General features: G+C 46.9%; 1 protein-coding gene across 1 annotated transcript; it reads right to left on the bottom strand.

Moving 5' to 3' along the window:
- Positions 1 to 9063: 9063 nt before the first annotated feature.
- On the bottom strand, positions 9064 to 14894 carry GPR83 (G protein-coupled receptor 83). Its single transcript, XM_076328293.1, has 4 exons — positions 14339 to 14894; positions 13459 to 13584; positions 12286 to 12419; positions 9064 to 11509 (listed from the first exon to the last, which is right to left on the bottom strand). Exons 1-4 carry the CDS (start codon positions 14723 to 14725, stop codon positions 10885 to 10887), a joined length of 1272 nt encoding a protein of 423 aa, XP_076184408.1. The 5' UTR covers positions 14726 to 14894; the 3' UTR covers positions 9064 to 10884.
- Between the last annotated feature and the right edge of the window lie 1183 nt (positions 14895 to 16077).

The following is a 16077-nucleotide window of genomic DNA, read 5'->3' as shown; positions in this document are numbered from 1 at the left end:
CTTAGTTATCATATCTCTGTCTTTCTCAGTCTTGAAATGATGGCAACTAACTCCTCTCCTTTGCATTTTTTAGCTACTCTTCTACTACAACACCTTTTTTAAGAGAGATTTTTCCCTACCTGCTAAGAATCTGTAAGCGAAGTGCTGGTGTAAAAAACACAGCACCAGCTACATTTTCGCTGGACCAGGATTTGGAGGAAGGCTGCCTGAGAAGAAACTCAGATGTTCAGCCTGTGGTAGGAGCTGCTTCTGCAGAGGAGAACGATCCCTTCACAGCAGCTCCACAAGAGGACACCTAGACATCCACACCCAGTAATTCCACACCTATCGAGCCACGTGCTAAAGCAGCTACCCAAATCAGAAGTGCCTGTGCATCCCTATCACCACAGCCCAGTTGACATCCAGGAGGCTGCTTCTGCTCCATCTACTACTTCACCACACCATGTTATACCTCCTGTACCAAATAGTCGTTTTGTACCAGGGCTGGGACTTCCCTCCTTTCCATTCGTACATCCAGATTTATCAACAACGCAGGCTCCCTGGGCTACTGTGCTTCACATCTGTGACCCATGGTTTGCAATGGGTCACACATGCTGTGACCTCTGCTGCTGCTCTGCCAAGGCTGCCTCGCCACCAAGCTCCAACACATGGTCATTGCCCTACTTGCACCTGCCTTCCAAACAGCGCAGCTGCAGGCGACACGGTTGGACCCCAACATGGGGTATACTAGAGAAGGTATAAATGCTAGGTGCCAGGTGAATAGAGTGTCATAGAGATAAAAATAAACTATTATAGAAATAAATAATAATAAATTATATATTATTCTCCATAATAAATCTTTTCCAGTTGTCTTGTCCTGTCTCTATAGTCTCACAGTTACTGTAGCTACTCTCCAGGGAGGTTGTCTTCAGGGAGACAAACTGTTTTTTTTCCAGCCCAGGAAAGCCAAAGGCCCCAGACCCTAGTGGTGCATGCAGCAAAACCCAGCAAAAGGGCAACGTGTGGCTGCATCAGCACCAAGGGCTTCTCAGACAAAACCAATCATTCATAGGTCTTGGTGAGTCATTGCCCCCTTCCTCCCCTCAGGCCAGACACGGGCAAGGGGTTGTGGGGCTGCAGGGAACAGACTTGTGGTTCTCCTGTCCATCTTACATTTACATCTGGGGATAACTGCAGCATTTCAGCTAGCAAAGTTATAGATCTGTTCTACAGGAGTCACACACTGTACTTTCAGTCTCCATCATGACTAGATATGCTTTTATGACACACTGGAAATGACGCAAAAGAGGCCAGCACTGACTGACCACTGGATGCTCGGCACTGGCATCAACTGGTGCCCCTGGGATTCATAGGAAAGAGTAGTGTCAGCAAGCCATTGTGCAGCGGGAGAGATATGACTTAGTCGCCCTCACAGAAACATGGTGGGGTGACTCTCACGACTGGAGTGCTGCAATGGATGGCTACAGACTCTTCAGAAGGGACAGGCGAGGAAGGAGAGGCGGTGGGGTGGCCCTGTATGTTAGGGAGTGTTTTGATTGTATAGAGCTCAACGATTGTGATGATGGTACGGTTGAGTGTCTATGGGTAAGGATGAGGGGGAAGGCCAACGAGGCAGATATCCTGCTGGGAGTCTGTTATAGACCACCCAACGAGGATGAAGGGGCGGATGAAGCGTTCTACAAGCGGCTGGCAGAAGTCTCACAGTCGCTAGCCCTTGTTCTCGTGGGGGACTTCAACTTCCCGGATGTCTGCTGGAAATACAACACGGCAGAGAGGAAGCAGTCTAGGAGGTTCCTGGAGTGTGTGGAAGACAACTTCCTGACACAGCTGGTGAGTGAGCCTACCAGGGGAGGTGCCTCGCTCGACCTGCTGTTTACTAACAGAGAAGGACTGGTGGGAGATGTGGTGGTCGGAGGCCGTCTTGGGCTTAGCGACCATGAAATGATAGAATTCTCGCTTCTTGGTGAAGTAAGGAGGGGGGGCAGCAAAACTGCAACCATGGACTTCCGGAGGGCGGACTTTGGCCTGTTCAGGACGCTGGTTGAGAGAGTCCCGTGGGAGACGGTCCTGAAGGGCAAAGGGGTCCAGGAAGGCTGGACGATCTTCAAGAAGGAAGTCTTAAAGGCGCAGGAGCAGGCTGTCCCTGTACGCCGTAAGAAGAATGGGCGGGGAAGACGACCGGCCTGGCTGAACGGGGAGCTCTTGCTGGGACTCAGGAAAAAAAGGAGAGTTTACCGCTTGTGGAAGAAGGGGCAGGCGACTCAAGAAGAGTACAGGGATCTCGTTAGGTCGTGCAGAGAGGAAATGAGAAAGGCAAAAGCCCAGCTAGAACGCAATCTGGCCGCTGTCGTTAAAGACAACAAAAAAAGTTTTTACAAATATATTAATGACAAGAAGAGAGCCAAGGAGAATCTCCATCCTTTATTGGATGCAAGGGGGAACATTGTCACTGAGGATGAGGAAAAGGCTGAGGTACTCAATGCCTTCTTTGCCTCAGTCTTTAACAGGCAGACCAGTTCTCCTCAGGGTACTCGGCCCCCCGAGCTGGAAGACGGGGACGGCGAGCAGGATGAACCCCCCGTAATCCAGGAGGAAGCAGTCAATGACCTGCTATGCCACCTGGACACTCACAAGTCTATGGGGCCGGATGGGATCCACCCGAGAGTGCTGAGGGAGCTGGCGGAGGTGCTCGCCAAGCCGCTCTCCATCATTTATCAGCAGTCCTGGTTAACGGGGGAGGTCCCGGAAGACTGGAGGCTTGCCAATGTGACGCCCATCCACAAGAAGGGCCGGAAGGAGGATCCGGGGAACTACAGGCCTGTCAGCCTGACCTCGGTGCCAGGGAAGATTATGGAGCGGCTCATCTTGAGGGCGCTCACAAGGCATGAGCGGGACAACCAGGGGATCCGGCCCAGCCAGCACGGGTTCATGAGAGGCAGGTCCTGCTTGACCAACCTGATCTCCTTCTATGACCAGGTGACCCGCCTAGTGGATGAGGGAAAGGCTGTGGATGTGGTCTACCTGGACTTCAGCAAGGCCTTTGACACTGTCTCCCACAGCATTCTCCTTGAGAAGCTGGCGGCTCACGGCTTAGACAGGTGGACTCTGCGCTGGGTCAAAAACTGGCTGGACGGCCGGGCCCAGAGAGTTGTGGTGAATGGAGTTACATCCAGTTGGCGGCCGGTCACGAGCGGTGTTCCCCAGGGCTCAGTACTGGGGCCGGTCTTGTTTAATATCTTTATTGATGATCTGGATGAGGGGATTGAGTGCACCCTCAGTAAGTTTGCAGACGACACCAAGTTGGGTGGGAGTGTTGATCTGCTGGAGGGTAGGAAGGCTCTGCAGAGGGACCTGGACAGGCTGGATGGATGGGCCGAGGCCAACTGTATGAGGTTCAACAAGGCCAAGTGCCGGGTCCTGCACTTCGGCCACAACAACCCCATGCAGCGCTACAGGCTTGGGGAAGAGTGGCTGGAAAGCTGCCTGTTGGAAAAGGACCTGGGGGTGTTGGTCGACAGCCGGCTGAACATGAGCCGGCAGTGTGCCCAGGCGGCCAAGAAGGCCAATGGCATCCTGGCCTGTATCAGAACTAGTGTGGCCAGCAGGAGTAGGGAAGTGATCGTGCCCCTGTACTCGGCACTGGTGAGGCCGCACCTCGAATACTGTGTTCAGTTTTGGGCCCCTCACTACAAGAAGGACGTTGAGGTGCTGGAGCGTGTCCAGAGAAGGGCAACGAGGCTGGTGAGGGGTCTGGAGCACAAGTCTTATGAGGAGCGGCTGAGGGAACTGGGACTGTTCAGCCTGGAGAAAAGGAGGCTGAGGGGAGACCTCATCGCTCTCTACAACTACCTGAAAGGAGGTTGTAGCGAGGTGGGTGTTGGTCTTTTCTCCGAAGTAACAAGCGATAGGATGAGAGGAAATGGCCTCAAGTTGCGGCAGGGGAGGTTTAGATTGGATGTAAGGAAAAATTTCTTTACTGAAAGAGTGGTGAAACATTGGAACAGGCTGCCCAGGGAAGTGGTGGAGTCCCCATCCCTGGAGGTATTTAAAAGACGTGTAGATGAGGCGCTTAGGGACATGGTTTAGTGGGCCTGGTGGTGTTGGGTTGACGGTTGGACTCGATGATCTTAGAGGTCTTTTCCAACCTCAATGATTCTATGATTCTATGATTAATTCATAGAACTTGTAAGTTAATTTTCATAGAACTGTTATCTTATGGTATTTTTCAAGGAAATAGAAAAATAAGAAAACAGTATTGTCAATACAAATAATTTCACTTTTGAATAGAAAAAACACAGCACTCTTTAAATCATGAAAGTTGCAGAGCCAACCACTCAAGGTTTTGGAGATGCCAGCATTAACTTTACCTATGTGACCTTAACTGACTTCCCTTATTCATATGTCAGATGATGCATTCTCTAAATGCAATTCATTTTTCCACAAAACACCTGTGCTCAGGCTATGTGGATCCCCTGCAATGAGCAGCTGTTCAGTGCCTTGTGTACTCTTTGTTATCCAGTAGACACTGCTCTGCCATGTTCTCAGTCTGCTTCAGAGACACGTGTGTGAAAGCTCCAGAGGAAACAACTGAGCCAGGTTTAAAAGAATGACCTACACTGTTAACCAAGGACGTGACCGATAGCAGTCAAACTGGTGAGCTCTGGGGAACACACTACCACAGGGCCAGAGAGCTATGCTCTGGTAAAGCTGTGAGCAGAAGACTCATTATATTCACAGAGGGGAAAGAAAAACCTCCTGACAGCATGATCCTTACCATGCGCCAGAGCAACCAGTCCCTTCTCACACCAAAGTCCCCCACGGGCTTGTTCTTGCAGATCTGTTTTTCTAAGGCTAGCTACTAAACCACCTGTTTCAAAGCACTGTACAAGACCAAAATTCAAAAGGTAGCAAAAAGTCCAGCTGTAGCAGGTAAACACACATAAAAGGGAAAATGAAAGAAGATAATCTCCACCGTGTGCACGTATCTCATTTTATCATCACTCAGCCCATCCCTTCACACTCACCAAGGTGGCATCTGAAAGCAGTTTATGCACCAATGGCTGTATTCACATTTTAAAAGAACCCTCTGCTCTGCAACAGAGCTGGGGTAGAATGAAAAAATACCCATGAAGCCTGGATGCCCAATTTAAATTGCCTGGGACGTGATGTTTTTGGAATAGTTTGCATCATACTGCACTTTGTGTGCTCAGAGAACAACCCCCACTGATTTCAGCAGCACCGGTGAATGCAAAATGTTTCTTCAGATTCCCAAATCAGATATGAAGAAAATGAAAAATAGCTAATTAGGAAATGCTCATCAGAAATTGCCCTGTACCATGAAATTGCCCTGTACCATAACAACCCCATGCAGCGCTACAGGCTTGGGGAAGAGTGGCTGGAAAGCTGCCTGGCGGAAAAGGACCTGGGGGTGTTGGTCGACAGCCGGCTGAACATGAGCCGGCAGTGTGCCCAGGCGGCCAAGAAGGCCAATGGCATCCTGGCCTGTATCAGAACTAGTGTGGCCAGCAGGAGTAGGGAAGTGATCATGCCCCTGTACTCGGCACTGGTGAGGCCGCACCTCGAATACTGTGTTCAGTTTTGGGCCCCTCACTACAAGAAGGACGTTGAGGTGCTGGAGCGTGTCCAGAGAAGGGCAACGAGGCTGGTGAGGGGTCTGGAGCACAAGTCTTATGAGGAGCGGCTGAGGGAACTGGGACTGTTCAGCCTGGAGAAAAGGAGGCTGAGGGGAGACCTCATCGCTCTCTACAACTACCTGAAAGGAGGTTGTAGCGAGGTGGGTGTTGGTCTTTTCTCCGAAGTAACAAGCGATAGGACGAGAGGAAATGGCCTCAAGTTGCGGCAGGGGAGGTTTAGATTGGATGTAAGGAAAAATTTCTTTACTGAAAGAGTGGTGAAACATTGGAACAGGCTGCCCAGGGAAGTGGTGGAGTCCCCATCCCTGGAGGTATTTAAAAGACGTGTAGATGAGGCGCTTAGGGACATGGTTTAGTGGGCATGGTGGTGTTGGGTTGACGGTTGGACTCGATGATCTTAGAGGTCTTTTCCAACCTCAATGATTCTATGATTCTATGATTCTATGTTAAGTACATTGTAGCACAATGTATTATGTACAGTTTTCAAGGGCGCCATTTCTAGTGCTTTAATCATGTCCTTCTCTTGCACGCTTCTGCCCCATTCTCTCTAAAACTTGTACCTCTGCTGGCTGCTGGACACTAGTTCAGTCCTGGACAGGCTGTTAAGGCTCGCTGTCCAATCTGCCTCTTCTTTTCTTTTTACCAGGTTCACCCCTCCTATTCTCTGTAATTAAATCAAACAGTTTCAGCACTTCTTACACCCCCTCTGTGCCCAGATCCAGGACTGGGCAGAGCCTGGAGAAGAATGGTTTTCCATCCGGCGCAGGGGTGCAGGATCCAGAGCTGTAACTGCAGGAGCCCTGCTCAGACCTACCTGGAGCATTTGACTGGGCATTTGAGGATTTTGTCTGCTGGAGTTACAGCAAGGTTCTACATATGTAGCTGTTCGAAGGATGATAACCGCACCCAAAGATGGTGAATCTTAAGATGTTACCTTCAGCTTCAGAAAGAACATCTTACTGAGTTCAGACCATGAGCCCCTGGTCCCAGACAAAGCTAAATACAAGGATCTAGCTGCAGGATCTATTATAACATATGTATGTGCTTGAAAACAACTGCACCGCATTCACTGAAAGGGAAAAAAAGACCTCTGATGTAAAATATGGCTCAGTCCAAATGGTTCTGGCTTGGCAAAGCTGTATTAAAGTGTTGGGTAGGCAGAGCATCACCTGAGGCTCACCTCTGCTGCCAGTCTGTCCATCAGCTCCAATCGACCATTAACCTGCAACCTCTCTCACACCAAAAGCTCCCTCAGATGGAGCTCCCAGTACATCCAGCAAGGCCAGTAGGACCAAGGTCCATACACCAGTCATAGTGATTTCCTAGGAGTCCCCAGAATGATGGGATGACAGCTGATGCAAGAGCTGTCATGGCAGCACGTGCTTCTTTGTCAGGGAAACAGAGAGTCTTTTTGCCCTCAAAGTTTTAGGCCCTTCAGTGTCTGATCAGTCTTGTGCCTGGGGGATGCGCAGAGTGTAAACTCCTGCCTGTGTTTGATGATGATGGGTATCACAAATGAAAGACACCATTCAGACAAAACTCTGAAAACACTCTGAAAGCAATGATCTGTGGGCAAGAAAGAAACTTTGGACATCTAACTCAACTGAGTCATCGTCAGACAACAAACAGAATAATCACAACTGAAGTAAGTATTTGTGCTTGAGTCTTTTAAGCTACGGACTCACTGGAAAAAGAAAAAAAGAAAAGATGTAACAGAAAAAAATAAAGCATTAAAGCATAAAAAGATTAATCCAAAACGCAAAAGAAAATTTTTTCCTCTCCTCTTCAATAAGACTGACAACAGCAGAATCATACTTTGAAAATGCCTTGCCTTAGTTTTCTGAGGAGAGTCGCCCAGCCCCGTGCTCACTCAGCTCTCCCCAGCCAGCAGGTGATGCTGACAGGACAGAGCCATGGTACTGTTGGTCTGGCAGAAGCCACGAGTAGCATGTGGCCATGCACAGGAGTGGAGATGCTTTGAAGGATCAGAGCGGAAGGTCAAGCTACTAGCAAAACCTAACTTTCAGAAGCAGATTTCCAGGCAGACTTCCCCTCTCAAGTCATTTGTGACCAAACAGAGAAAGAATCTTGCAAAATATTGGATACTATATGAAGATTTGAAATATTGCATTTCCCTAAGAGCAGACTTTTTTTCCAAAAAACAAGTAGACGATATTTTCCGATTCTCAAGCCAGGTCACTCTGTAGGTAAACCGAACCATAGCCCTGATAATTTGCTTCCCTGAGTGAAGAACGGATGCTTTTGGGAAGGGTCTCTTGATCTCCTCTCCCTCTCCTCCTTTTACCCCAGACAGGGAAGCTCTTCTGTTCATTACTAGCTTAAGCTGAGTAAAGCCATTCCAGAAATCCAAGTAAAGAAAGATTTTTATTAATGAATACAAAATAACAAATGTATAGCCATGCACATGGGTTTGTTCAACATTTAGAAAATGTGTGACAAAATTAAGGTAGGAAGACTATGACGTGGGCTCCCTGTATCTCCTTTCCTCACACCACCCCCTTCGCTTCTGTCCTGTCTCTGAGTCTCTTCTTCCTCCTGCTGCCATCACATGCTCCCTCCCCTCTCGGCTTCCTCTTCACCGCTCTTCTCCCTCCTCTTTGCTACCAGTGAGTGAACAGTTGCTGCTAGAAACTGCATGTAAACAGAGACCATTTTTCTTTTGACCAAAGGAACCAAATGTGGCAGCTCATTTGTTGCTTTATCCCTTGTGTATATGTGTACGCACACATTTTTCCTCTTCTGGGGAAATATTTCAGTACCTGGGAGAAAAGTTTATAAAGTTAAAAAGTTATAAGGATGACTACAGGGGGTTATGAGGGACTCCAAAATTAAAGTGGAGCTGCATAATTACCAGAAAGGAAGAGGTAAAGGGAAAAATTAAAGGATAACTTCCACTGAATGGACATTGGAAGGGATGGGCTAACTTCCCAAACTCTCACGAAGACGGTTCTCCAACACTACCATACCTCTTTCTCTTGTAGAGCAGAAATGGGCTGAGGTCCCTGCTTCTCTCACATGCTTTGGCACATTAATTTAAAACTTATTCTACTGAACATATAGGTCAGATCTTGACCAACTGAAATCAGGAAATGAGTCTGATTTCCAGCAGTTCAGCATACGTCAAGGTTACTGCGGTTCTAAAAATATCCTATCACTGCTTTGCTCTTTTAAGTGCATAATATTAGATTTTGAGGTACTCAGTATTCCCAAAGGTTTATTTGCTGGTAAAGAGGTGGGATCTGCTGTCACTTGACCGGGGAGCGTGGTTCACAGGCTCTGCACGTTTGGGATCTCCAGCTGAACAGAATAGAACAGAAAAGAACAGAACAGAACAGAACAGAACAGAATAGTTCAGTTGGAAGGGACCTACAACGATCATCTAGTCCAACTGCCTGACCAATTCAGGGCTGACGTGTTACAAATGTTAAGGGAGGAGATGGGACCTGGCTTAAGCGGTCAAAGCAGGCAGGAGGAAAGATTTGATTCTGTGCATCAGTGATACAAAGTACTCTGACTCATGGGACCTTGATAAAGAGTAGGAAAATAGCGCTGGACTCAAAGTGAGAGACTGATAACACCTTGTGAAAGGACAGGTTAGCTGCAAGGAGTGGTAGGCATTTCAGTCTAAATACTCAGGTGTGAAAGACCTGCACAAGACAAAATTATTTCAGAAATGTAAGTTTATTACAGGACATTGGGAAAAACAGTTTCTCTCTTTTTTTTTCCACTTACAGTCATTTATAAAAAGAAGATTTCTCTCGCTTCACTGCTGGCTGCTGCAAGCTGAATGTGGAATGGGGCACCCTGGTGTGACATTCAAGCTAATTTCCACAGCACAGGGAGAGTTATTGCTCTCCTGTGCGATACAAGGTACAGTTTTTAGAATGCCCTTTTTTTTCGTTATTCAAAATCAGATTTTCTTCTGCTAAGAACATTAAGTCCTGCAAACTACTCCAGACAGCCGCAGTCACATCAATTTCCTTATCCACTCTAAGAAGGACACATCTCACTTGTCTTTAAATGCATCAAAATTATGCAATCACCGGAGGATATCTTGCAGAGAAATGTTCCACTTTTATTACTCGCTATCACAGATATCATCTGTTCTCTCAAAGCAGTTAATTTATGAACTGATTCCAGAGAGCTAACATCTTAGTTGGGATGAAATGTCCCAAATGTCTGATCTGAAAAGTACCCAGGTGCTTTACAGGGTAAGAGAGCAACATTCAAAGGCAAATTAAAAAATCAAACTGTGGGATCCTTTAGCTGCCACTTGACAATAATGCAGAGATGCTCTGATCAAAAGGTCGTAGTCCAAACTCAGAGTAGTGTGTAATCACCCATTCTCCAACTGTGGATGGTATGTTCAACATTCTCCAAAGTAGCTTTTTGGGGTTTAGTTCTCTATTTGAAGAAAAGCTTTCTGAATATTCATGACTTTCTCTTAGGAAAGAAAAACTCTGTGTGATTTAGCACTGGCAACAGACGCTGAGCTAACAGGTTGGTGTTTGGCATCTACTTATGCAAAGAATAGGCATGCATCTTTCTTCAACTCTCCCTTAGAAAAAGTGCCTGTGATGTAAGAGACTGCTCTATTTATCAATGTCCATTTTACCCTCTGCCTCTCTTGAGGGTATTTCCACAAAAAAATGAATTTGTGAAATATATCTGTTCATTCATTCTGAACAGATCTTGACTTGTCAGGCCCCGGTTCAGAAGGGATGCCTTCCTACCCAGTTGCGCTGGATCTAAGCCAACAACCTAAAGGTCTACATCTCGACCACTTCCATGTTGCTACTAAGAGACTTAGAAAAGGGGGAGGGAGGCCTGATGTGATTAGCTTGTTGCTTTAGTGTTTAAATAGCAGCAAAACACACACACAGCCCCAGTAGTAAAAAGGCTTAGTCATGCAGTTAACAGCGACACAGATGCAGAGAATCTCGTCCTGCAAGCTGATCCAAAGTCAACTTGACAAAGAGATTTCTTTCCTGGGAATAGTTTTCTTTCTCCCCTTTACGGGCTCCATGCCATTATCATCAGCTTGCATCAAACATCCAGATCTTTCATGCTACCTCTGGCAGAACCTCCTTCTTGGTTTTATCACGCATAGTTGCACACTCCCTAAGTAGGCCAGAGCGCCACACCTTACCACCATTTTAGCTCTAGCCAAATCTATGTGCAGTCCTTAAAGATTTCCCAGGGCCACCGTTTAGCTCACAGCTACTATCGGCTCAACTGCAGAGAAGTCTGTCTTTCCTGACTGGATGTTGGAGGCTGATGGAAGGACGTGGGAGGCCTGCAACCTCTTGAAGTTGCCATTTTCTGGCCAAGCAAGTTGGTAGGATGGGACCGTGGAGGGAAGCCTCTGTTCTGCAGGTCCGGGAGGTTTTCTGCACACGTTGAGCAAAGCTTTCAGTTCTGATCGGAAGCTGTCATTGAGCCAGCAGTAGATGAAGGGGTTGTAGCAGGTGCTGCTCATTGCAAACCAGTGAAAGGCGAAGTACAGGGCATTGTTGGTGCGGATGGTCTGGCTGGAGAGGAGGACGACGTAGCAATTTAAGGGAAACCAGCAGACTGAGAAGAGGATGACAACAAGCATCAGCATCTTTATGGTCTTCTTATTCTTTTTGCGAAGGGCAAAGTACTGCTCAGTGGTGACATCCCCGATGACATTGCGCAGCCAGAGTTTCTTGGCCACTGTCATGTAGGCGGCAGAGATGATCAGAAGGGGCAGGACATAGAGCAAAATGAAGGTTGTTAAGTCGAGGTACTTCCAAAAGAGGTCAGCAGGCTCAGGGAAATCTGGCAGACACAGGCACCGGGTAACCTCCTCACTGCAAATGGAGATACCGGACAGGGGGTGAGAGCGCATACGGCCGGGCATTGAGGAGAAGTACATCAGAAACAAGGGGGTAGGAGCGAGAGGGCTCCAGCCATAAAACCTGGAGGCAGATCTTCATTTATGCACGTGTCACAGTTATGTGGAGCTCTGCTGTCCAAGGATTTGAGCCATGGAGCAGCCTGTGAGCAATTTGGTGATAATTTCTCGTGGGCTTTCATGACCTTATGACAATTTTATGAATTTCATTAATTACAAAATTTCCAGCTGCACAGAAGCAGGGTTTTATTCTTTGTCCTTTGGCAAACAGAAACACAGCCTCTGCACATATTAAGGACCTTTCCCTTATTAAAGCACTTTCCACATATCAAGGCTCATGACAGCATTTTATGGAACAAGCAGCTGAGGCAGATTCTGTCACTATACCAGGGCTGTTAGGTTTTTTCCCCATTCCTGGTCTGCCCAAACAGGTGAGATTGGTACATCATATAAAATGCCAGCATATAGAAATAGAAGGTCCAGGACAGATTCTCTAACTTCTTAGCCGATTTCATGTGATTAGTGTGACAGAATAAAGATAAAACAATTAAAAATAGAAACAAGAACAGAATATCAGCCATTGCAAAAGGAATCTGATGAAAATTATAGACTAGATCCATATTTGGCTGACCTCAACATAAGTTCAGGACTTTCAGCAGACGATGAGAAAGTATGGCCACTGAGAGTTTGGCCTCCAGGAAGACTGTGGAAGAAAGCAAAGCACATCCTTACCTGTATTCAAATGTAAAGAGCTTTTGGTAGATAGCATGTGGTAGGGAAAAACAAGTTGCCATGATCCAAATTACAGAGATGTAGATAATACCTTTTGCAGTAGATATGCGAGGTTTCAGAGGGTGCATTATAACCTGTGCAAAATAAACCAATATTCAGGCTTATGCCATTTCAGGAAATAATTATATCATTTTTTCATATAATCTTCCAGCCTTAAATCTATTACTTAAAGTGGAAATTTAGCATGCAAAGCAGTACTGTTTTCACCCACCTCCCATTGATTGTAAGCTGTACATGGAAGCCTGAATTTTTCCACCATGGGAATGGGTAAATTCAGATCCCAGTCCTACCCTCTCATTTCAGTATTTGCATCTACGTGGGGAGAACTGGATAGCAGCAGGTCTTGCACACATGTTCATTTCCAGGTTCAATTTACTTAATAGCAAAAAAAAAAAGGAGAAAATAGTCTCAAACTCTTCAGTATCAGTGACTCAAAGAGCCATGGGTTTGTGATTTAACTAGACCTCCCTGGGGAAGCGTCTGACAGCCAGTGCATTTTCTGGAAACTTAGAAGCTTTATAGCAGAAAATGTCAACTGTACTGCTCTGTTTTGCTTGGTTGTTGGGTGACTCCAAACTGATAATGGCTGACTGTCCCCAGTTTTGAGCCTATTATCAACAGCAAGCCACAGCTCTGGTTGTGACAAACACCAGTATGGTACAATCAGCTTTCCAGTATTTGGGGTAACAAGGGGTGAGACATCCCATAACAAAGGGAGACAGAGTTGCGGAAGCTAACCAGGATGTCCCTGCATCCACGACGCTGTTCCTCCATGGGCCAGACAAACCACCCCAGCCGAGGGTTGCCCATATGAATTCCTATCAGGATCTTGGACTTTCTCCTCATTTGAGAGCTACTGGATTACCCACCTCAGAAAAGCTCCCATTCCCCAGTTGGAAGCGATCGCAAGGTGATGGACATCTCCAATCTCCCACCTTGCTGCGGGCTTGAAACTATTCCATCTGACAGCAAGAACTGCTCGCCTACCCTGTCAGCTCCTCATGTATCTTTCTTACATTAATCTGGGAGTTGAGAAGGAAAGGACATGGGATCATCCTTTCTCATTTTAATTATGCCCTCCCCAGCTTTCCATCTGCTTCAGAGAGCTCTCACCTGGTGCCTGTCCACGGCAATGGCTGTGAGGGTCAAGGCAGAGACGTGGAGGGAGCAGTACTGTGCAAACCTACTGACATGGCACATCTCCTTCCCGAATATCCAGGTACTGTTCACAAAACGAGCCTAAAACCAGAATACCATTAGTTTTGTGCAGCCCCACACACCGCCACATGCTTATAGATATCTGAGACACCTCTGGCACATAATTCCTTATGCTATGTAAAAGGTATTTTTAAAATAGCAGGTTCTTTGTATAATTGTATAATTTTCTGGCTTCTGAACCCTGAAGAGGTAGGTTAGTGCTGCTCAGTGGCCCAGCAATATCCTCCAGGACAATACAGCAGCACAGTACCAAAGATGTTTGTTCTGTTTTATTCACAGTGTGTCCTTCTGCAGTCTAACTATTGAATCAATACATTCTTTTTTCCCTTTTTAAGTCCTCCTTACATGATAGGGCTGACCTATACACCTCATCTTACTTCAAAGCAAACTACAGCTTTTCAACACAGCTTGCAAAATGATGGTGAGCATTAATCTTTTTTTCAAGAGGTTCATAGTATTACCTTGGAAATACTTCAGAGAAAGGAAGGAAAAAAAAGACCAGATACTACAAAGTACTAAGTAATCACTGTGAGGTTATTATTTTTCAAGTACTATTAGGGCCACTTTTAACAAATGGATAAGTTCAGATCTTCAACTAGGTAACAGGAATTAGAGAAGAAAAAGACGTGGATTTTTCCAAAGATAACTCCAATCACTGTGATTTGGACTGGACAGGTATCTGCAGAACATCCATGCGCTGCCTATAGCAGCATAAAGAAGAAAAGGCCACTGAAATAACTGCGATGCCTTTATGGCATCTCTGCCCCAGTCTTACCAGTGTAAAAGGCGTGTTGAGGAGCGTGATCATGATATCGGCTACAGCCAGGTTCACAATGAACAAGCTGGTGGCAGAGTGCATGCGCTTGGTCTTGATGACAACGTGACAGACCAGGATGTTGCCGAAGAGAGAGAAGACAATGATGAAGGAGTATGCCGCGACGAGCAGGGCTTTCACCATGATGCTCTGCGACTCCGCTCTGTACCGGCTCCTGCCCACAAAGCTCTGCCAGTCGGCCAGGCTGTCATTATCCCAGGAAAAGAAACCCGAGATGTTTGGGATTACAAAAGTCTTCTCCAGGCTGCTGTTGAGAAGCAACTTTCCTGGGGTCACAAAGGCATTAACCAAGTCGGGGAGAGAGAGCCAGACAAAACAGGACAACATCTCTGAAATGCCACTCTGCTCCTCCAATTTGGAAATCGCTCATTTGCAAGAGAGCAGAGCTTGCGCCGTGTGCCGAGAGAGCTGTCCTCCCCTCGCTCAGCCCAGGGTGCGCTCAGGGGCTGCAAACACAGAGTGCAAGCAGCAGGAGCGGGTGGATGCTCCTGCCTCCCGCAGCGTGCTTCTCTCCCGCTCAGCTCACTCCTACTTCTGCTCCTTCAGCCAGCTTTATACCCACAGGCGAGCTCCGAGCCGGAATCTTCTGCAGCCATTGGGCTGCATGACATTATTTCTGCTCTGACGTGCTGCTTTTCCACACAGTCACGCTCCCCTGGGCGCTACTCCAAGATAAGCACATCTGTGAGAAATCAATCTCTCCAGTCATCAGCATCCTTTTTTCTCTACCAGCAGCCCAGCTCATGCAAATTCTGTGCTGTTTATAAACCAGCAGCGTGTGTGGCAGTTCTGCTCCCTTCAGGACACAGTTCAAATTTAAGCTCAGTTTTAAAGGTCTGGCAGGCAAGTTTCAGCCTATTTCACAGCATGACACCTAACTAGCATAGAATAGGGGGGTAACAGATGAACTGTGACTAACAAGCCAGTTTACTGTACTTACAGTATTCTTCCAAAGACCTTTTTTCCCTCAGAGAGACAGAGAAATACTAAAGCTTTCCCTTGGCAGGGATTTCTTCTTGGACAAGGGAATAAAAAGTTTGATGTGAAACTGTGCTTTCTAGGGTTTGTAGAAATACAGAGGCAGTTACAACGAGGTGATTATATGGGACAGAGGACAGGAAGGGATGTCCCAGCCCAGTGAGTCCAGTATCCAAAGCAACAGGCAACCGTACACTGGACCCGAGCACTGATGAGACGGCAGCATGTGTGTTACCATGTGTGCTTTTCCCCCTAAAAAGACAGTAGGAAATCTAAAATCAGTATCGGGAGACTACGAGGCACAAATCCTACACAGCACAGAAAGACGTGCCCCTCCACAAGTGCACATGTAAGGTGCTGCCCCTCTGCCGGGACACATCTGCTTGGGTGGTGTCAGCTAACCCCAGCCAGAGCAGGTTTTGTACATAAAAGGCTTTGTTTAACTATCAATTAAAAGACCATTGTCTGAAAAGCTTATATTATAAGCTGGTCACTCACTGGTGAAAATAACACTTCCAGAAGATGCTTGTGACTCCCCCAGTGAATGACTCAGGCTGCTTTCTCCCCACTGCTGCTCAGGAGTTGAATGCAGCAGGACAGGCGTCATGGCCAGCCCACAGAGCTCCTCTGCAAACTGCTGCCAGCATCTATTTCTTCCACAAAATCGTCCAGTTCAAGCTCTTTTGGCAGTTTGCCTGCCT

The sequence above is a fragment of the Aptenodytes patagonicus genome, chromosome 1 (assembly GCF_965638725.1).
Source record: "Aptenodytes patagonicus chromosome 1, bAptPat1.pri.cur, whole genome shotgun sequence".
Lineage (NCBI taxonomy): Eukaryota > Metazoa > Chordata > Aves > Sphenisciformes > Spheniscidae > Aptenodytes > Aptenodytes patagonicus.
The sequence above is the reverse complement of the archived record's forward strand: the minus strand, read 5'-3'. Positions and strand labels throughout refer to the sequence as shown.